Raw genomic sequence first — 23,157 nt, 5'->3', positions numbered from 1 at the left:
CAGTGACTTCCTTGTTTAAATGAGATAGATTGTCTCAGAAGGCTTTTGTTCCCTTGTTCTCCCAAGTAAATCTTCTCTACACCTATTTCAGTAGGAACTAACCTTTCCAAAACACAATGCGCAGCATTCCAGATAAGGTTGCGTCAATCCTTTGGCATGAATGGTTCCTGAGGAGTACTGGAAATATATATATTTCAAATATCATAATTCTCAATAGCTGGAAAAATGTGTTTATGGAGTCTGACTTCCTAATCCTAAAACTAGGGTCATGTAGGCTTTCTGTTGCTCATATTTACTTAAGCTTAACCAGCATTGAGCACTTCTGACTTTGCTGACCTATTTATCCTTATCAGTCCCTCAAGGATAATGTGGCCTACTTCAGCCATCTGTAGTTAAGCCTAAATGAGTGCTCAGAATTGTTGTCTTTCTTCAAACACTTCTTACAAAAGCTGAAATTCTATGTGGCCTGAAGAATTTATACTCAATTTTCAACTTAAATATGAAAACTTTTCCTTTAAAATACTACTATTAATTTCACACACTAAAAGGGGGTAGGTTAAGCAGTAACTTTCATTTAAGGATTACTTCTTTTATGTGTAGAAATTCATCTGAGCCATTCTGATTTTAGTCTGTGGTGTTCCTCAGTGGGGTAAAACTTGCTAAGTTACCGTATTAAAAAGGCTGATGGGTACCACAGAAAGGAAATCAATGTATGTAGTACAAGCGCAGCTGGATGATGATGCCTGGTCACTTTAGTTCTAATTTATAGCATTGGCTACATTCCCTCAGCTTTCCTGTTACAGCATAAGCTTTTTAGAGCAGAAGGGATGTCAGCATATATGATAGGAATATAGCCAGTGTTACTGTACTCCAATCAGTAATTTATTTATTTATTTTTTTTAAAGGAGCCATTGGCTTGAAAGTTAGACTGTTCTGAGAACACAGAGTAGTATTGGAGATAATGGAGAAGAGCTATAGTGACTAGTCAAAAAAGATACTGATACTAGCATCTCTGAAGCTGAGTGGGTAGGGAAAAGAGAAATGGGACTGTGTATGCTGCATAAATCAGTGTAAATACTCAAAAACAAATGAAGTGTGTACCAACACTGCTAATTTGGCTAAAGAACATAAAAAGTAGTGCATGAGAGAAAAGTGCCTCAAGTGACTGTATTTGGACTTGTATCCCGCAATTTCAAGGGGCCTATTCTGCTGTGCAGGATAAAGACCTTTAGTTTCCTTTGAGACCAAGGCTTAAGAGTGGCCATCTTGGTCATCAGTGAGTTGTCACTTGCCTCATCTACAGTATGTCTCTGATAGCAGTAGCCCATTTTCCATGTAGGCTCTTGCTTTGGGGGCAGATGCAGTGAAGTGTCGCTGTCACAGTCCTGTGGTGACTGAAGGATTTTTCAGAACTGGAAAGGGGATTGGAGTGGCTTAACCACAGGTGGCGCTCTGGGCCATGGTTCTTTTAGGAGAGCCTGTGAAGTTTGGATAAAACTTCCAAAGTTTTAAACTTTTATCAGCTCCTTAGACAAAGCTCTTTGCAGTTGCTTTCGTTATTTTTGTCTCCTGTTTATCTGGACTTTAAAAATGTCTTGCCATTGACACAATCTCATGTGTAACTGTCTTGTCTATGCTTATAATCTATTTTCTGAAAGTATTTTCACTGAGGTGTTTTTCCGAGCTCTGTGATTCTGCTTGTCCCTTCTGTCTCATGAGCAAATTATAACCATTTGCCTGTCACTTTTTTTCATTTATGCCACTTCACAACCCATCATTCATCTAAATTCTTCTCTTTCTATGTACTGCACATCTGCTGGAATCAGTTTAGAGTATCTGATGATTCCCCAGTTCCCCAATTCTGAGAGAGCTGAAATACAGCATGTGTTTTTCAGAAGTACTTGGAGCATGAACTCATGACAGCTGAGACCAAAAGTAAGCGTAATAGGAGATGGAGCAGATAAGGTTTTCATCAGTGGTACGCTCTGAATAAGATTAAGGACAGTCAACTGGAATGAGGAGATGGAAGAAGAAAACAGCGCGTAGGGGAAGGAGGGGAAACAGGTAACATTTCTTATCTGAGCCTTATCTAATCATGAGAACCTTAAACAGGTTCAGCTCCAACATGAAAGCTCAGATTTGCTGCTTTTCCCCTGCGGTTTCATCTCTTTCCCTGAAGGGAAGGGAGTAACTATCAAAACCAAAGTAATGATAAGGTGGAAATGCTGGGGTTTTTTGCATGCACATTTAAAAATTCATCTATTCACAGGATTCCAGTGTAGAAAGAAAATGAGGGTAGTATAGTGTGCGTGCTGTTCTATCCATACTGATTTACTTGTACTCTGGGAAGGGAAAGCAGTGTTTTTTACATCAGATTTTAAACATAAAAATCAATGAGAAATGCTGCCTCCTTCCTTACACATAAGGCTTCCTTACATGTTCCTGTTGCAGGGCGTTGTGACATTAGCTGTGCTGGGTGAAATGCAACTGTTACTGCCAGGAGTTTTATATAAATCATTTATACTTGGCATTCAGTGATTTTTTTGGAGAGACCGCTAGAGGCTGCTCTTGCATAGATTTATCTCATAAACGTTGCTGGAATAAGAACTGATGTCTGATAGTCTAGTTAGACACCTCAACTGAGAGTGATTCTTGGGGGAATCCAGGCTGAGATGTGAGGTTCGCAGTTTGAATCGGACTGAAATGTCATGCCAGTTTGCTTTAAGAGCTCTGGGGGCCTGCTAGATAGCTGGAGAGTTTTACCTGGGTGTTCATAAATGTTATGTTCCTAAATGTTATGCCTGTTAAGAACAATTCTGTTCTCGGATCTGTGCGATTTTCATTGCCCTCGACTAGTCATCCATACACATCTTTGGCACTAAACTGCTATTTTCTATCTAACCAATTAAATGTCATCGAGACATCATGCAATTTTATCTGCAGCCATCTTTGGGAAAATATTTTCATTCTATGTGGTTTTTTTGGAGGATTGTTTCTTTGCCACCGATATTTTGATACTTATGCAAACCTCTATCATTAAAATAGCAGATGCAGTTTTAAAGTGTGCTAGTTTATAGCAAATATATTTAGTTGGAAAGTAACGCTTTCCATCTGTCAAAACGCTTCCAACTTTTGTGTTAGGTGTGAGTCATTTTGATTTGTGATTTTGATTATATAGCGAATTTGGCATATCATGTGTAATATTGGTGTTATAAAGGATTATAAAATGTCAAATTGAAACTATTTTTATGTTCCAGGGTATTCTTCAAATGAACCCTTTTAAGTAATACTTTAATTACAAGTTTTTAGAAAATACGTGAGTAAGGTCTCAACTATCAGCAGCGTTACAAAACACTATGCAGCGCAGATACTGCGTTAAAACCTACAAGCTCCCTTAGCAGTTAAATCTAGCTGAAACTAGAAAGTTCATTGTTCAATATAAAGCTCAAACAATATCTGATTTATAGTCTTCCTTCAGTGCCTGCTTTAAATTGCTCCCATCATGGGCCTTCTGCAGCTGGGAATTATGTAGCTGTAAAAGCCTGTGATATCTGAAGCTTTCAAATCAGAGCTTTGTGGAGCATGGAATATCCTCTTATTTCCATCATTTACTCAAGAAAACGCAAGACCATTTTATTCTCCTTAAAGATAGTGATTTTTGAGGTTGAGATCTTCAATCTTTGTCTCATATTGGATGGAGAGAAAGAAGCTGTCATAATATCAAAATACTCAAAGATCCAATCAAGTATAAATATTTTTTGAAAGAGTTTCATAAGTAAAACACCTTTCAAAATGAGGAAAAAGTAGCAAATCTGGGGTTTGTTTTTGTTTTGATTTTAAATACCCAGTTGGTGGATTTGGTATTGGAATTAAGTGGATAAATTGGCCAGTTTTGAAACTACTTAAAGTAGCCTTTAGGATAATAAGCAATCAAGAAATATAGGAAAGTGAAACTGCTGTAGATCTAATTGTGTCTGGGTACTGGATCTTGTTTAATCTTACAATTAAATTTTAACTTTTTTCTTTGTTAAATCTGTAAACCATTAAATTCTGCTATAGGAAAAATTGCATCCTCTAGAACTTACCTAGTGAATGAGTTATCCTTGGTCAGCCTACATAAGGGATGCAAGGAGGGGAGATGTGGGCACGGCTATGGCAGGTGAACTGTTGCTGCCCTTTTCTTTGCTGGGAGGCCCGTATAAAACTGGTAATGTGAAAAGGATCTTAGTCCATTTGGCACCACAGGGCTTAGCTGAATTATTTCTTTTCATAGTTGCTGTAGTGAGGATTTCTATCTTGCTTTATTAATACCATGTTCTTCACCATATGTCTTCTAAAGCATATAGAGGCTAATAAGATGTGCTTTTTTCTGCTTTCATTCATTGCCAAAGGCATTAATGGGTTCATTTTTATATCTGAAACATTTATAAGTAAGAAAGAGTTGTCTTCCCCCACACTCATCTTGGAAGAAAGGCATTTTTGGCAACAGTGGGAGCGATGGAGAAGTGATCTTTGAAGTGACTCAGGTTCAATCAGTTGAAATGCCCTTTGGTGTAGGATGCAAAGTTTCTCTTGAGAAACAATAACCTTGCTAGTTATTGTCTGGTTTCCAATAGCCCATTCCAAAGCCAAGTAATGCAGGGTGCTGTTCTTGATTACTTTAACTTGTCTTCTGATGACTGAATATAGGATGATTTCTGACTTCAAAGTGATAACTGCTGGAAGCATTTTTATCAATGGGGGCATGATGGGAACGTGTTTTGTTCAAAATGTTCATTTCCCCAGTTCTCAGGTTACTGGGATGTCTTCATTTGTATGCTGAACCTATTTGAGCTCAAACTTTATTCTGCGCTGTATGCAAGTCTACCTTTGACATTAAATTTTTAGAAGGCTTCAGAAACAGCTGATCCACCCAACCCCTGTGGCATGCCCAACCACAAACTTAACTGCTGTATGGGCAATATCATTCCTAAGATCATCTGCCACATCTGTCATGTATATTTGTGATTTGTGGTACAGTAGTATAGCTAATGCTGGGCAGATGGGTCAACTCCATGGTACTTCCTACATTAAGCCTGCCTGTTGTATGCCAGAAAAACAGCCAGAATTTGCATGCAGTCCAAGACCCCACATCTCTCACAGCAGTGTGAGTATATCAGCCATGAGCTATAGTGGGTGAGTGAGCTGTAAAAGTGGGTGGCATTAGGGATCTAAAGACAGCTTCAGCAACTTTATAATGCAGTAACTTGCCTGCAGGTTGCTGCTGATGTTACCTTCGTGCTCTGGTCAATGCGCTGGTTCCTCATTGAATACTATTGAAGTCCTTTTGTCAAAACAACTTCAGCTGTTGAAAGCAAGAGTTTCTAGTTAATTTGAATGTACAGGCAGAGTTAGTTAAGGTAGGGAACAATCTTGAGTATAACATAAATCTACTGTTTAATAATGAAACTTCAAGAAAGAAATTCAGTTTTTATTAAGCACAAGTTATTTAGCCAAAAATGCTGCCCTGAATTTCAGACATCCAAAAGCTTGACATTATCAATCTGCTGTGGCAAACATGAAGATTTATTTTGTTTGTAGTAGAAAGCAATGTATGCAAGCATTTTTCATCCAACAGTTTAAAAGCAAAAGGAACTTAATTGTGTAGCAGTTGTCACCACCCATACTTTGGAGAAATGCAAGGATCTTTCAGATGATGACTATGTAATTGCTTCCACACACTCCAGAGGGAAGTTTCTTTCCGCAGTCCTATGTTCTGTAAGCTTTCCCACCCTTTCCCCCGGGTACATGAGATCATAAGTCTTGCAGATGAGACAAAGAAGAGAGATGTCACCGTAATCTAAAGCTGAGGAGTCACTAAGAGGAAAACTCAGTTATTGCTCTACACTTGAGAAGTCAGTGCTTGTTGGGAAGGTTCTTTAACCTCTCTCTCCCACCCTCTCCTACCAGTATTACAATAGTCCCTTAATGCAGAAGGGGACTGAGCAGATAGTCCACCTTCTGTTGTATTTTCTCCCGTTGTCTTTCCTCTGTGGCCCCTATTCCCCTTCCCCTTCTTTCTACCTTTCTGACCTGGCCTTTGTAAGTCTGCCAGACATATTCCCTGCAGAACATGGATGGTTTCTCTGCCTGTCTAAAAATGTTCTGTTCTTTGTGCTTGGGAATAAACAGAAGAACCGAATTTATCCCATGATGTATTTTTTTGTGTTAGGAGTGAGACAGGAAGGAAATATTAAATTTGAATTACAAGCTTGTAAATTATCTTTCAGAAAGTACACTGGATACAAGCTTCTGTATTTAAAAAAAAATAATAATAATAATAATCAGAAGTTGTAAGAGAAACGTCAAAAAACCTTAATAGGCAGGTGCTTCTGTTAAGGTTGTCTGCTGTTCCTCACCATAAGGTTCAATTTCCAGTCATTTACAACTCTGCCAAATTTTATTTCCATTCATAGTATCCCACCTGAGTTTTTGTTTTGGTGTTTGACTAAAATAGCTGAGTCGTTCCCAAGAGGCTAGGGACAATCCATTGTGCATTTCAGACATTCAAACAGCCCTTTGTTTGAGAAGCTCAAGTGTCTCCGTCCTTTGGTCAAGGACTCAGGGACTTGACATTTATAAGAATGATGGCCTTTGTGTCAAGGAAATTTCTTGAGCAAAAATCTGTCTAAATCTCAGGTCACAGATGCTCAGTAGCTACTTGAGTCTGTGGTTAAAACTGTCCTGCTACACATGTATCATCCAAGGCCTGAGGAGAGGCTGCTTTATGGTTGCAAGGTGAGCCACTCTAGACCTAGGTGAGCTACCAGAGCTGTGAGTACAAGGCTGTCTCATGGGGCACAGGTGTCTCCTGTTGATAGCAGGCAGCGCGGGCAAGCTGCCCAAGACAACTGGCAGGCAGGACCACAGCCAAGGGAAGTTTCTGCCTGAGGGAAAATACTGAAAGATTGAGTGGAGCATAGGCTAAGGGAGGCTCAGGTTGGATGATGAGGGGACTGGGATATTCAGGAAGGGGAGGCATGAGAACTGATTTGGTCACTGGTCCTGGTAGCATTTAAAAAAAAAATGCTGACAGTTTCTGAGCTATGCTTGGGACAAGACAGCAAGGCATGAGAATGGTTCAAGTGATGAATGGGAGACAAATGAGGGTCGTGATGATGTGTTTATTGGAGAGTGAGATGGATAAATTAGATGACCTGGGCTAGGCTGATGAGAGCTGTGTACAACACAACCGGAACAAGGCATGAGGTGAAGCCTGATGAGAGGGAACAGGCTGTGTCCATCAGAGCATGCTTCTCCTGAGACACAGATTATGGAAGCCAAAATCAAGACTCTTGAGCAAATACAGCAAGGAAGGGGGTGGGGGGGAAAAAGAGGAAATGAGTACTTGAATAGAATGTAATGAATATGGCTGAGGTAAAGAGGGACTAGTGGCACCCACAGTTCAATCAGGAGGCAAAGAAATATTGAATACCTGCTTGTTACCAGATCACCATTCATCCTGTGCACTGAAAGAGGAGGGTCTTGCACATCAGTTTGTAGCTATGTGTGAAGGTGTGTGTGGCAGGGAAGAGAGAGGGGGTGGAGTAAGGCTGTGCTAGCAGACAGACCTCCGTCCAGTATATGCTGGTTCTTGAATATGTGACTTTGCCACCTTCATAATGGTCTCAACCTTGTTGTACGGGACGTCTTAGTTCTGTTTGTCGCTCTCTGCCTACCACTTGCAGGATCTGGATCCCAGATTTGGTAGCCAGTGCTTTGAAACAAGATGCTGTTTTCAAGATATCTCTTGTCAAGAGTATCTTAAGTAACAATCCTAAACTTAGGAGCAGTTTGACACGTGAAAGGAACCATTACTTTTCTAATATTTTCTGGTAACAAGTTGCAGTTATTTCACTTTTTTTCTTTTCATGCTTTCCAGTCTTTCGTCTCATTCTGTATGATCTGACAATGGTAGTGGGGTGCCAAAATAGGTTTCAAATGTTGACTTAAGCCCTGCTATTAATGGATTATGTTTTGTTGAGTGGCATACAAAACTCAGTGACAGGTTCAGAATAGAGCACTTTTTTTTTTTTTTTTTTAAGCAATCTATATTAAGAGAGAGTGTATGGTTTGAAGTGTGCTGCTTTGCCTTGAAAAGAAATCTTATTGATGTTCTGTCAGAGGCTTTAGTTTTATTCCTGTTGTGCAGGTTGTTGGTAGATTCTGGAAATATCTTACAAATATTTGGATACTCTGTTGGATCTGAGATCATGCTTTGCACTGAGGAATTATGCAGAAATTTCAGGGCTCCCATGGGCTTCTATTGAGCATGTGGAATAGCGCTTTGAGAGTCTTAAAACTCTCCCAAACCCACATGAACTATTGTGAGAACAGTTTTAGCACCTTTTTGATTTCATTCGTCCATGTAGGGCTGTGTGGCCCAAGGAGTTCGTTTTGTTACCTGGTTATTTTGGGTCATGGTTGTGATTAGCATTTTATTTTGCTCAGTGACAACGGGTTAAAATGGTGGAAACATTTAATGGGAATCGTAAAGATACTGAAAAGCAACCTGGATCTCTCTCCTCCTTGTGCCTTTCAAAAAAAGAAAGAGAAGGAAGAAGGAGAGCTTTAGCACTACAGTAGGTTTCACTGATTTACTAAGCATATTCCTAATGTAAAAACCCATTTGTTTGCTGGGGTTATTTGGGTTTATAAGTCAAGTACTCAGATGCTGTTTATCATTTTTATCCTACCCAGAGGCAAGAGTTAAGTAACACACATTGAATGTGGGCAGTGAGGAGTAGCTTCTAAAATTTTCCTATGTTAAAATAACTGCTTAGCTTTTTTTGAAAGCATTTGCTTCTTTGTGTTTTTTTTCTGAATGTTTTTGTTCCCCCTAAATATTTAGTCTATACCTTTGACGGATTTACAGTGCATAAAGGAGAGGGGATCATGTTAAAATTTCCAATTTTGAAGATTAGCTTGAGATGCTACATCTGGATACCTGTCATCTTCATCCTGCTTGATATCCTGTTATTGTTATGTTATCAATGTAATCTTATTATAAATCAAAGCTTGTATTCTCATACGATTCAGTCTTGAATAAGGAATCCTAACATTCTGTGTTGGTTTTGTTTCAAGTATGATGATAACAAAATAATACATAATACTTCCATGAATGTTGCACAGTACAGACTGTAGGCCCTGCACTAAGTTTGCATGGCTTCCCCCCCCCCCCCCAATTATTAACTGGAATGAGAGTATAGTGCACACACAAATATTAGCAGATATACAAGAAAATAACAAATTCACCTCTCTCTGCCTGGTATTGGCCTGTCATTTTCATTTTGCTTGCGATTGGCCGGGCCAGTCCGCTGCTGGCATTACACCAATTGGCTTGGAGGCCAAATTAGAAAACAGGAGCAGATCTCCCCTTTGTAGCACATGCAGCTGAACGCAGCAGAAAAAGAAAGGTCATCTTCTCACAAGGATTTGAGTGCGATCGCTGTCACAGATGTTTCCGTTCCAGAGAAGTGCATCTTACCTCATTTTTCTCATCTGTGACTTTGAATTTTTAAATGCCATAGGGATTTTTTGTTTTGGTAAAAGTAAAAATATACCTGCGGACAAATTTGTAACCAGGAAGGGTATGAGAATTTCAGATGCATAGGTCAACATCATGGAATGCTCATAAGGACTTGCATTTTTAAGGAGTTTTAGACATTAGCAGGGAGGAAGATGATCCAAAAAGAAGGCTAAAAGCAGATGCAAAAGGAAAATGACTGGTTTTTTATCCTGGATTTATACTATTGAAAACAGCGTGAAAAATGGATTGTATCAGCACCAAAACTGTGGAGAATCAATGGGTTTTATTTTCTTCTGAAATAATCTCTGTACAGGAAATGTAAAAAAACCTGCCTTTTGTGGATAAGAACAGTTCATGATTTGAATATGGTTTGAAGCTCTGTGGAATATATTTGGGATTGCTGCATCTTTCTAATGTGAATAGCATATGTTCATGTAAACATCCTAAATAATGAAGAGTCTGCTCAAAAAGGTCAAGCTACTTTTTTTTTTTTATGTCCAAACTATGCTTTTTTGAGTGAGAGAACCAGAACAGTTTTACCTATACATTTAACTAAACTTTCTCTCTTTTTCCCCCCCCCTTTTTTTTTCTCCTCCAAACTTAGTTTACGAGATGCTGGAATTGGATTTATTCTTGTCATAGATCGCAGACAGGACAAATGGACCTCTGTGAAAGCTTCTATACTGCGGATAGCAGTGAGTACTGTTTTAAATTAAAATCTTAAAAGGATCTTTTCATACCAAACCTTTTTCCTATAAATAAAAATATAGAAAACACCTTCTTTCTTCAACAAAATATTAGGTTATATGTGACCCTAAATAGTATCTAGTAGTTTTTTCAGGTCTCAACCAACTGGGACCTGTCATCATGTGTCTATAATATGCTTTTCATACAGCTTGTGGAACATCAGCCCATGTGTCTATAATATGCTTTTCATACAGCTGAGAACATCAGCCCAAGAAGGCACTGGGAATATGTGTGCACGCTGTGCCACCCTTCCAGGTGGGACCTGTTCTTTGTACCGGCGGCCTGTGTCTCACAGAGCTCGGGAACCACTTTTCACTATTCAAGTCAGTTTTCCTTTTTAGAAAGATTTGAGGTTTAGGGTGCTGACTTTAAAACAGTTTGTACTGAAAGTAACAGACTTTACATTATCATCTACTTTTTAAATAGTGCGCTCATGGAACTGACTCCTCAAAGTGTATCACTTGTGAAAGGCATTCAAGTGTGAAAACTCCTGTAGTGTTTGAATGAAAACAAAGGTTGCCTTTAACCAAGAAAATTTTACATGCCTATTGTAAGCAATTTCAACACACACTGTTAAATTCAGTCTCCTCTTTAGTTACTGTTTTTAAGAGTAAATTTTTAAAGAATTGCTTCTCCCCCGACTCATACAAGTAGGAAGAGACAGATTCATGTGTTTTCAAGACATGCTTCAAGCTATATTGTTTAAGCTATGTTGTTTGCTTGATTTTTCTTTCTTCTCGTTATCCTGACTTGAATTATTAGTATTTATAATCTTTTCAGTCAGTGCTGAAAAACAGACCTGTAAGCATCTTTTCTTTAATTTTTCATCCCTGAAAATTTTATTTCTGTAAAGTAAAAGACAAATCAAAATTGTAAATTTTGATTTTTGTCACTTTTGTGTAACCCCATTTTAATCCAAGAACTGTTTGTCTATCATATGTTAAAGTGTATTTATTTAGAGGTACAACATAACTGTCACAATACGACTTTTCCTGAATGAATATATAATGATGATACAATATTCCCCCAATGCATTTTCCACAATGAAGAATTTTATGAAAGTTAAAAATTGAAAATATAAAGAAATACTACTAAAATCTGATTTTGAAGCTCATTTGAAAATTTTGAGGTGCAGGATTGAGAAGGTTTCAGTTGTGGAAATCAAGTGCAGCATAGTCTGGGTTGATGAAAGAAATAGTTATTTCTGTGGAGTTTGTGAATCTCTTTCAAAATTCAATGCTGTATTTTCTATTCAACAACATATAATTATTCTGTAGGTGACTGCTTTTATTTACATATTTAGGGTGAGACTATGGCAGGCAACTACAAATATGTTGGGCACTTGCTTGTCTTGGTGCTTAGAACCGTAGTATTAATGCTTACAGTAACTCTACTCCAGTGTGCATTATTTTGCCTAGAACCACAATATACAGAACCTGATCATCTATTTCCTATGATAACAGGTCTATGATTGTAGTGATTATGTTGATGCCTGGAGTCTCTGCCTGGAAGTGTGTTAAGTCTTAAATGTAGAGAGCACTGAAGGTTGCAGCGCTGTTGTTGGTTGTTTTTTTTTTTCTTTTTTCTCCCCCCCCCCCTTTCCTTTCTTTTTCTTCTGAGAGCTTTATTTAAAAGAGAAATCGTGCTTCCTAGCTGAAGTATTATCTGCTAGAGGCGTGATCTTTCTTACGTTTCTTTCCCTGAACTCACTCAGCTCTGGCTTTCTGATGCTGCCATGGCAGCATGTGGCAGTACTCCTGGTGGGCTTCAGCAGGAGTCAGGTCAGACCTGAATGCTTGAAGATGCTACCCTTGTGCCCTTTCCAACAAAGGATAAAGTGACAAATCCTTGTCTACTATTTCTTTCATGTAATATTTGCTCTAAGGGAACTCTAAAAGTTTAGATTTTTGCTGTCTGTTCCTTAAAAAATCAAACCCAAACACAAACAGTATGTATCTTGTGCCAAAGTCCTGGGGATTCATCTGGGTTCTGCTGACAGACAAAGATTTTAAATGGCTCAAGGGTAACTAGAGGCTTAACTTGTTTTGTTTTCCGAACTGTCAGATTCTGCATCTTTTTGTTGATGATCAAGTATCTAAGTGTCACTTGGACTGTTCAGAATGAACTTTGTCTGAAAGCTTGGTATCTTTAACAGCTTTGTATTGCTTAAACTTATTGCTATATGTGAGGATATTATTCTTGCATTATTTGAGAAGAGAGTTTTGGCTTTTGGCTCATTTGCATTAGTTCCTGCAACATGTACCCTGCAGTCTTTTTTGATGTTCTGTAATCAATCACCTTGAGCTGGTAGACACTTTTGATTTGTGAAATCAGAGATGCCAGCACAAGGTGCTCTGGCTGGAGCACTGCCCGACACTAATATCCTGGCTGGAGCATCTGCCAAACAGTAATATCCTGACAACTGTAGGAAATATATCTGTGAGCATTAAGCAGCAGCTAACCAGAAATTCATACTTTTTTTTTCCTTTTCTTTTCAAGACTCTTTGCATATAAACATTTGGTTTGTTTTAGTGCATGCTGGAAATGCATTTTGAAACAAAGTGAACAAAGGAATTTTTTTGTTTGTTTGTTTCAAATTGAAATTAATGTGGAAAACATTTTATGAAAATTTTCTAGCCCTCATTTTTCCTTTCTTGTTGCTAGCTGTAATGGATGAAAGGATTAATTTCTTTTTTTGTGACAGAAAATGAGCAGTGAAGCGCTGATCTCTTTCATGTTGATTCATGTAGAGTCTACTAAGACTATGAAGACCATCTGAAGCTACTTTAGCAGAAGTAGTGGAAGGCCAGTGCTGTACCATTGGTCTGGGTAACTGCTGTTGAAGAACATGTAGCAACAGCAGAACTGAAACCAGCAACAGAGGTGTTAAGCTGAAAAAAGGCCTCGCTTCTCCTGAAATGTGACAAGGAGAGAGATTGTGGCAAGCATGCAGGCTTTGCTGTTGTTGTATCCTAGTTGACAAAGTAGCAAAGGGAGGATGCCCAAGAGGTTGTCCTTTGCCCCTGCAAGTGTGCTGACTCTGGCTCACAAGACACCACAAATAAGATGTATTTTTATTTTCTTGATTTAGGTACCCCAAAAAGAGTTTGTTCGCCTACAACAGTCAAGAGGCACGTATTTGGAGGGTGAATCATCCTATCTAATATAGGTGGGATGGATAACCTTCTGGAGATACTGTTGACTCTATGAAAAGCGTAGCTTTCAAATGGCTATAAGTTGGACAGAGTTCATCTTACCCTTAGGTCTCTATGAGAAATTTTGCCTACTGGGGAAGTCAGTCCCCCAGGGGTCAGTACTGGCTCCAGTCTTGTTCAGCTTCTTCATCAATGACCTGGATGAAGGGACAGAGCGCACCCTCAGCAAGTTTGCTGATGATAGCAAACTGGGAGGAGTGGCTGATACGCCAGAAGGCTGTGCTGCCATTCAGAGAGACCTGGACAGGCTGGAGAGGTGGGCAGAGAGGAACCTCCTGAAGTTCAACAAAGGCAAGTGCAGGTTCCTGCACCTACGGAGGAATAACCCCATGCACCAGTACAGGTTGGGGGTTGACCTGCTGGAAAGCAGCTCTGCGGAGAAGGACCTGGGAGTGCTGGTGGACACCAAGTTAAGCATGAGGCAGCAACGTGCCCTCGTGGCCAAGAAGGCCAGTGGTATCCTGGGGTGCATCAGGAAGAGTGTTGCCAGCAGGTCGAGGGAGGTGATTCTCCCCCTCTCCTCAGCCCTGGTGAGGCCACATCTGGAGTACTGTGTCCAGTTCTGGGCTCCCCCGTACAAGAGGGATGTGGCGCTACTGGAGCAAGTCCAGCGAAGGGCTACACAGATGATTAGGGGACTGGAGCATCTCTCTTAGGAGGAAAGGCTGAGAGAGCTGGGCCTGTTTAGCCTAGAGAAGAGAAGGCTGAGAGGAGATCTTATCAATGTGTACAAGTATCTGAAGGGAGGGTGTCAAGAGGATGGGGCCAGACTCTTTTCAGTGGTGCCGAGAGACAGGACGCAAGGCAACAGGCACAAACTGAAACACAGACAATTCCATCTGAACATGAGGAAATACTTTTTCACTGTGAGTGTGACAGAGCACTGGAACAGGTTGCCCAGAGAGGTTGTGGAGTCTCCTTCTCTGGAGATATTCAAAACGCGCCTGGATGCCATCCTGTACAATGTGCTCTAGGTGACCCTGCTTGAGCAGGGGGGTTGGACTAGATGATCTCCAGAGGTCCCTTCCAACCTCAGCGATTCTGTGATTCTGTGAAAATGTGGTAGTTTTTTTTCTTGTCAGCTGCTAAGGTTTGGTTCAAGATTCTTCAGCATAAATTTGTATTAAAATGTCCCATTTTCAGTTAAATGCCTTGCTGAAAGTATGGAGACACAGCAGACCTTGCAGTCGTGCTGGCAGGCAAAGAGTTAATGACCTAACGAACTCATTCTGCTCCCCTGGCTGAGCAAGTGCGTAGGGTTGTAGAAATAAGGCAGGACTTCTGAGTGAGGGTGCAGTCACAGAGGTCAGTAAAACCGTTCCATATAGTCCCAACTGAGAAAAGTGGTGAATGACAAACACCTGACAAAACAGATCTTCTTTCCCCCCATCCCGGCATCATAAATGACTCTTCTCTTCCTCGCATTATCGGATCCAAGGAAGCAATATTCAATGCACAGGGTAGGAGCAAGGCACCATAGTAATCAGTGTGTTCTAGTGTTTCATACTGCTCTGTTCATAGTTTCAGTGTGGCTTCTTTAAAAAGAAAAATGAAACTTATATAATTACATTGTCTGTGTCTCTGTCTGTTACCCCACATCTTTGGGTAAAGGCTGAAGTGCAAGCTCGCCCTTTTAGATGCTCTCAGCATCATGAAGAGTTTCACTCATAGCCATCAGTGAGCCTCATATTGAAAGTCCAAAGAAAATAAACTTTCTTATGTTTGGTGCTTAGGGAATAACATATATGTGGGCAACTGATCTGTAGAAAGCAGTTGGTAGGGAGGTCATTCAGGTCATGAGGAAGCTTTATCCAGTTATTAAACTTTGCAGCCCTTTCTAGAAGTGACAAGACTTGGGTTTCATCCAGCCTCCTGTGGAAGTTTGCTTCATGATTTGCCATCTTTGACTGAGAATGCTTTGCGTGCCGCTTTCATGCCTTCTGTTTTGGACTGCATTGTCCAAAGGACTGTGTTTTTCTTAGCTCTTCATAAATCAAAATGCAAGCCTTCAGTGCAACAGAGGCCTAGCCCATTAACTTCTTTAAAGCTTGGGGCCAAGACCTTAAGCTGGCAGGAGGAGGAAACTGGAAGCCAGTGAGGAGACTGGAGTGCTAATACCAGCCTAAATCTTTCAGGAGCCAGGCAGTCCCATTTCTGTGCCATCTGGAGTCTTATCATTGGTTTTACATCCAAGGTGAGAAACTGTGAATTACAGTAATCCAAGCTTGGAGTTCTTTGGCCTTGTTTATAGACAGAGGTTGAGTTACTTAGCGAGTGGATGATGGGGGGGGGGGGAATGTGTTTAGTAACCAATGCTCCATAATCATGAAAGGTGCTATTTTATGTTACATATAGTTTTTTGCTAGCCTAGTTTCTAGCTAGCTCTTTGCATCACGTTCTGAAAACTGAAATGACCTTTGCCAATTTGTATGGGTTAAGTTTGAAGGAAAAAAAAAAAAAAGGTCGTCTTTCAAGCCCTAGACATGTTTCTCATCTGAGGCATTTTTGCTTGTGTTCAAAGCAACACCAAAAAGTTAGTAGTGTGATTAAGCTAGAATGGTCACATTTGTATCAGTTTTCTAACTATTGTAAATGAATAATTCCAGTGATTGATAAACTAAATTAAAAGGTTATTTGGAGATGCTGTATGGTTTTGTCTGTTGGTTTGGATGTCTTGAGAACATCATATGCGCAAGCATTTACCTTTCTTGGTCAGTCATTTCTCTTTTTTATTACATTATTTTTAATGCATAAAAGAGAACAGAATCACTTAAACACTGAAAACAGAGTCATAATATCACAAGTATCAAACATCTAACAAAAAAGCTCAGCTTTTTTTTTTGTTAACTAGATTTCAAACTAGATCATTTTATAAATTGATTTATTCAAGAAGCCTGTGTAAGAGACTTCATTCTAGCCAGGAATAAACATAGTCTTGCAAAAAAGTACTTATTAGCTCCTTTATATGCAGAGGTATTTTTGGAAAGAAGTATCCTGTGGCTTACTACATACTAGTAAATGGAGCAGGAAAAACAAAACCACAAAGTTTGGTAATGCAGCTGTATTGAGACTCTTCGTAAAATGAAAAGGAGTTGTGTTCCAGATATTTTAAAACTGCAGTACTAAGACTAAAATGGAACCAAGCATTAGCTCTTTGGTGGCTTACATGGTTCAAGTGTCATAGCTGAAAGCCGGATGTTTACCTGGGAAGCAGAAGAATAAGCTTCTTGGATTAATTGCTTAGCAGAATGGCTTTCCTTTGCTCTGTAGGTGTGTAGAAGCAGCAGAATGAATTGTTCTGTAGCTCTTGAAGGAAAAGTTTCAGCCATAGAAATTGGAAATTCTGTTCTCCTTGAGTGATGCACATGCTTGGATATGTGTAGGTGAAGGGGTGAGACAGATGCCAAGTGGGATCGAATAGCAGACTGCAACTTTATTTTAACTGCATCTTTGTTTAAAAGGCATACATATCTATCAACATAATTCACTTGTGTATTAAATAAGCCTAGAGCATCACAGGAGGAGACCTGAGATATGAAAACTCAGAAGTATTGATTTCTTTTTCCAAAAGCCCGCTTTCTGGCACTCTCTGCAGAAAGGCTGCCTTCCTGGCTGTGGTCCCAAGGCTCTGCTCCTGTGCTGCCTCTTCTGAGGGGTGGGCTGCAGCGCTCTGATGACTCTCAACAAGAGCCTCCCCTCCTTTTTGGGACTAGTGCAAAATATGCAGCTTACTAAGATATAGTCCTTTCTTTCTTACTGATACTCTGAAGTCTTGGGCAGTTTGACTACATCCCCAAATTCCTTCTTTGAAAATGCTGTCAGCCCAATAGTGTATAGCACCTAAATGCTGTTTACGGTTCCTGTAAGGTAGGAGTGGGTGGGACTGCTGCTCCGCCTGCTTGGTGCAGGTGAAATGGTGACAGCAAGTTTCAGTAGCTCCCTGCTGGCACCAGCAAAGCAAGGCCGCTCTACATGATGGCAGTCTAGAGACAGGAAAAATGTCTGTGCCTGTCTGCAAGAAAACTCTGTCCTTCCTTCCCCACTGAATATGCTGCTACCACCCACTCTCCCCCACAGAGCAGGTGAGGATTGTTTCCTGCTCTGCTTTCATGGTTCCTTACCAGTTATTCAGCATCATATCATCTTTATTAGTGACATAATCAAGGTACAGCCTGCCTCTTTTTGTGTCCCCTTATAAACAGCTTCTTAACTTAAGGATGCATTTCAGCGCTAAAGACAGTCTCTGTCATTAATGTTCTGGGAAGGAAAGTGATAATTAAGATTGCATGAAACTAACTTAATTTTGCATTCTGCTTAAACCACAGCTGGATTCAGTCTCTGAGTTTTCACTTTCCAGAGGCTTGGGGCACACAGTGGAAAGCGTCTTCATCCCCCCCCCCCCCCAAAAAAAAAAAAATCCTAAAGCAGGCAGGTCAGCCTATTTCTGAGTAGTATTAGCTGGTTTCCGTGAGGATTTAAGGTGGCTCTCGTTTTGTTCAGCTGCTGAAGGTTCTTCTCATGTTCCAGGCTTGAGGCAATTGAATGGCAGCAAAGACCTCTGTGTATTGCAAAGCTTTGATTTAAGGACTGTGCTGTATACAAATTCCTGGTTTGGGCAGACTTATTTATAACTATTTTAAGTGAAACATTGTGCTCAGCTGTTGGAGTTGGTAGGCTTTATTTCAAACCTGATATCTACGTGCATGCCTATCTTCTTTTTATATCTTTGAAATTGGCACTTGCCTGACTTGATGGAGAAGTGAAGAAGGGAGACCAACAGATAGAAAACTAGTCACGGGTATCATCAAGTGGGATCAAACAAGTGCCAGTGCTGATGCCAGCGAGAGGAAGGGATATGTGGTTTGGGCTGGGATAGAATACGGGCTGTCCCTGTTGTCAGTGACTGCCTGCTTAGGCTGCTGTTTGACAGCATTGCAGGGAAGGACTTGGAGTACGTTTTTTGGTGTTCTGTGTGTTGACTTGTTTTCATGACTGCTGAAAATGGCTTGGCTGCAGCTGACTTGTCAGAAGCTAAATCTTGCCATTAAGCTGTTTAAGGAGTTTGCTATTTATGAACAGAAGTGAAATAGTGTAATTTTCTGATCACCGAAAGGGGCTCTAGCATAGGATAGACTGAGAACAGTTGTTACTCTGTATGTAGAGGGAACTATATGTCATTTGCACGTGGTTGTGGACTGTGGAATTATGGTTGGGTCAAAACAGCATGTCTCTTTTTTAATGGCTAGATAAATTCTCAAAACTTATTAGCTACAATAAATTCTGTAAATTGATTACCCAAAAAAGGAAGTGATGCCAAGAAAATTCATTTTTCTAACTAACTGATCAGAAATATTGAACTGAGAATGTTTCTAGGATGCCTTCTACTGAATTAATGAGTATGAGAGAATGGTGAAAGGTCTCAATTTCCCATTCAATAGCTCCCCTAAAGGTGCGCAATTTCTCTATGAATAGGTGACATTATTCCTCAAATGATCTTTTTCAGTTAGTAAAGGATACCAAAAATGTGACAGTGTTTTATCCCTGGTCTCCTTTGCATAGGCATCAAATTAGTTATAGTACAATATTTGAGACAAGATGCTGGGAGAGCAATTGATATTAATTAGGCTAGTAAGGAAAGACACTTTTGGAAAGAACAGTTCCAAGCAACACAAACTCTTCTTCAAGTCGCAGCAATGTTCAATAACTCTACTAAAACAGTCCTTGAAGGCAGTTTATTTTATGACACTATTAAACTTGCATGAATATTTATTTTTGTTCTTAGCATTTGGCCCAGCGTTACTGAGAAGTCATTGTTTGTAATGTCTGCTCAGGATACAGTGGCTTCAAACACACGCTGCTGGGCTGGGATGGAGACTTGTTGTTTTTGTTGTTCTCGCTTCTGTTCAGTGCGAAGTTGGCTGGTTGATGGAGTTCAAACACGGCTAAGGAGTGCCTCTTGCATCATAGCATTGTCTCTGCAAGTCACCAGGGCTTTAAAAAAAAAAAAAAGTTAAGAAAATAGTAATATTTAGATGGTGAAGATGTAAGCTCAGATAAAATGGGATGGCACTGGTCCAACATTGTTTACTGTAAAAATCCTGTTGTGGGTGTTGTGGGTGTTGTGGGTGTTGTGGGTGTTGTGGGTGTTGTGGGTGTTGTGGGTGTTGTGGGTGTTGTGGGTGTTGTGGGTGTTGTGGGTGTTGTGGGTGTTGGTGTTTAACAAAGGTCAGTTTGCAGAATTGACTCCTAGCCATGCCAGGCAGAGCAGGCATTGTTTTTTAAAACTGTTTTTAAAGAAAACCTAAGGGAAGCATATGAGACAGAGACTAGTAAAGACAAGAACAAACAAAGTAATCTGGAATTTGAGCTTTCACAGGAGATACCCAACTCCTGATAAATCTTGAATGGGAATTAGTCTGGACAGTGGAAGCCTGTAGGCAGATGTGCTGAGATGGAGAATAACTGTAACGTGTATGCTCTGCATTTCCTTTGGACTGAACCTGAATGAGAGACCCTACTTGATTCAGTCATGCAGTTTAACTCTGTATCTCATAAAACCTAATACAGAGTTCAAATTTAACACTGCAGTTGGCCGCTACTGTTTTGTTTTTTGGTTTTTGTTTTTTTCCAGTAATAGTCTAAATATTTTCCTTAAAATTCTGGTGTCAAAATCTACATTATAGTCGGTAAGTGTAAAAGTGAGAATTTAAAGGGAGAATGAAGAAATGTATTACTTGTACATGTAACTAGAAACATACAATGGAGTGAAACTATTAAGTATGAAAGACACTGAACTGTAAAAGTAATTTTTAGTGTGTCTACTAAAATATTCAACTTGAAGTTGACTGGAGAGACATTTCCCAACGTTTTAGGCAAGGCTAAATGGGAAACAAACATACTGTGCTCTATCCACTCACATTGCGACAGACTCTGGGTCTGGATGTCGTGTGCTGAGGTGAATATTTCACATGAACATCTGTCACTTTTTCAAATGTGCCATCTGAAAGATATTTCTTCTTGGAGCTTTTTCTTCTGAAATGTTGGTGTTGCCATTAAATAAATGTCACGCTGGGGAATTGGAGCGAGAAAATTAAGAGCTCAGTCATAGTGTGCACACTGCTATTACAGGCACAAAATAAGCTGGTACAAGTCTATATGAATAGGCTACACAGCTATCACTCAAAATATTTTTCAGGAGATTTAGTAAAAATTTTCTTTTGTCAATTCTTGCAGTGTTTGTTAGTGTGAGTTAAATCACTTTCTCAAATAAATTTACCGTTGATTGTTGCAGTAATTTTAGAATAAATGTTAAAAAACTAAAATTTTCTTAACTTTTCCTTCTCAATAGAGTCAGGAATTTTCTATAACATTTTTTGCCTGTGTTTGATAACTGTGGGTTAATCAGGCCATGAGGTGTGCTACTTTTACTACACAGAGAAAAATTGTTTCTAGTACAAGGATGGAGAGCTAGTGTGGGAAATCGGCATTATCTGGATTTTTTTTCCCACCCATCCAACACACCCCTTTGGGACTGAATCACTGTGCTTTCTAGAAAATTTAGACACCAGTGAAGTGGAGGCAGATTGTAAAACTTAACTCTTGAAGGTGCCTCAACCAATTTGAGATCTCAGTTGTACTCTGATTATCTGGGGAGCTACAGTATAATCTGTGAAGCCTTCCAGAAAAATTTTTAGCTACTTTTCTATTTAAAAGTTTGTCACCCCCAATGCTAAATGACTGGAACCCTTGAAAATCTTTGAATATGTATTAAACCACTCTCCAACCATCCAGATATTAACAGTTTCACTAGGCATAGAAACAGAGAAACAGGCTGCTCCTTCAGTCAGTCAGTGTTTCATTTCTCTTTTAGTAATCCAATTTGCCACAAATGTGACATAATTTCAAACAGTATAATGCAGAAAATTGCATGCTTAATCATTATAATGATCATTTCTTTAGTGAGCTTTTACTTCATTCCCTCCCTGCAGTGGAAATGCTGAATAGGGGAGAAGACTTGCATGATTCAAGAATGGCTAAATACTAAGTATGTGAACATCTGCCTCAACAGAGGTTGATTTTTAGTAATTTAATGTAGTTTCATTGCTTTGCTTCTCCTTTCTGCTGATTTCCTACCATATCACTTGTAGAACTGGAAAAGACCTGTCAGACTACTAGTTGGAAGAGAATGGTGAGGAAAACCTTAGCTGAGGTTTATTTTGGGTTCATTTTTTATTTTTATTTTTGTCTGGAAAAATTCAGCCTTACTTCTCTTAAGTTACTGCCTGAGAAATTCAGCCAGGGTGGCAATAGTTTGTGTAGGCAACTAGCAAGATAATGTATGAACAAACAAGAAATTTGATGTTACGCACTCAGATGGTAATGGAGGCTTCTCTTGGCACCCTCTGCTAAAGAGTTAGATAGGGTAACCATGAAAGTAATGCTGCTGGAAAAAGTACTCAGCCCCCTCCGTTCATTAGTCCCGTTGGCTGTGATGTAACCTTAAGGGTAGTACAAGCCAGCCCTGAAAACTTGGATACCAGGAAAATAGATCCCTGTTCCCAAAGATGAGTAAATTTCTCTTTGAATGAAGCGCTCTGTGCCAGCCTTCGTCACCCCGTTACAGGGCCTTTGCTGCAGTTAGTTTGTGCTTTAACAGAGGCTTCTCATTGTTTAAAAATACCTTCTGGAACCAACACAGAAAATAATGGAGTGAACCTGTTTTGCAGGCATCTTTCCCAGGAAATCTGCAGCTAGTCCTCGTGCTGCGCCCAACAGGATTTTTTCATCGAGCACTCTCAGACATTGCTTTCAAGTTCAACAAAGATGAGTTTAAAATGAAAGTACCTGTAAGTAATCCTCTGTTTTCACTGTATTATCAGGGATCTATTAAAGCACTTAATTCATGATGGTTTTATTCTTGGAGTGTGTGAATTTTTAGGCAAATGCTTTTCCCAAAGACAAATCGTATAAATTCTATCATTTGAGTGAACATACTATTGGTGCCTGATATTAGATCGCCAATAAACCCACTGTTTATACCTTTAAGTGTATAGCATTTATATTTTAAGAAAACACTTTGAAACTATAGGTGCTAAAGATGATAAACAAATATGGATAGGGCGAGTGGTTTTGTTGTTGTTTGTTTGTTAGTTTTTTTACTTATCAGATGCCAATTTCAAAGGTGAAAGCTAGTCTTTAACTAAGATACTTCCCCTCCATCCCCTTATTTCTGCTTTTTGGGAACCATATCCTTACATGCAGAATCCATGGAGATACTATTATTCTCTCCCATGGACCCAGGACAGTGTGGAAAAGTGAGCAAGTAATGAATGAAGTGATGTTGCTCTGCTAGAAGATAGCCATGTATGGCTTAGCAAAAAAAAAAAAAAAAAGAAAGTTTATGAATTATATAACATAGACAACTCCATAAGTGTTTATTTTAGTATGTGCTGTTAAGCCTGATACTCATGCTCATATTTGCAGTTATTTAAACTTACATTATCTTCAGCTGAAACAACTTTTGTTTTTTCTATACCCAAAAGAAATGCTTCCCTCACGTGCTTTTGTATTAAATTGAAATTACTCCATCAGAGGCTGAAGGATATGGCTTAGAATCCCTAATAAGGG

At 39.6% G+C, this 23,157-nt stretch overlaps 1 protein-coding gene across 1 annotated transcript in view; it reads left to right on the top strand.

The window, feature by feature from the left end:
• Window positions 1–23,157, top strand: part of MCF2L (MCF.2 cell line derived transforming sequence like) — a 175,206-nt gene that overhangs the window by 121,241 nt on the left and 30,808 nt on the right. Inside the window, exons 5-6 of the mRNA XM_067295710.1 lie at window positions 10,173–10,263; window positions 22,257–22,376. Of these exons, the coding sequence (XP_067151811.1) occupies window positions 10,173–10,263; window positions 22,257–22,376 (211 nt within the window). The remainder of the gene's footprint in view (window positions 1–10,172; window positions 10,264–22,256; window positions 22,377–23,157) is intronic.

This window comes from Apteryx mantelli, chromosome 1 (assembly GCF_036417845.1).
Source record: "Apteryx mantelli isolate bAptMan1 chromosome 1, bAptMan1.hap1, whole genome shotgun sequence".
NCBI classification, from domain to species: Eukaryota; Metazoa; Chordata; class Aves; order Apterygiformes; family Apterygidae; genus Apteryx; species Apteryx mantelli.
This window is presented reverse-complemented; position numbering and strand designations above follow the sequence as displayed.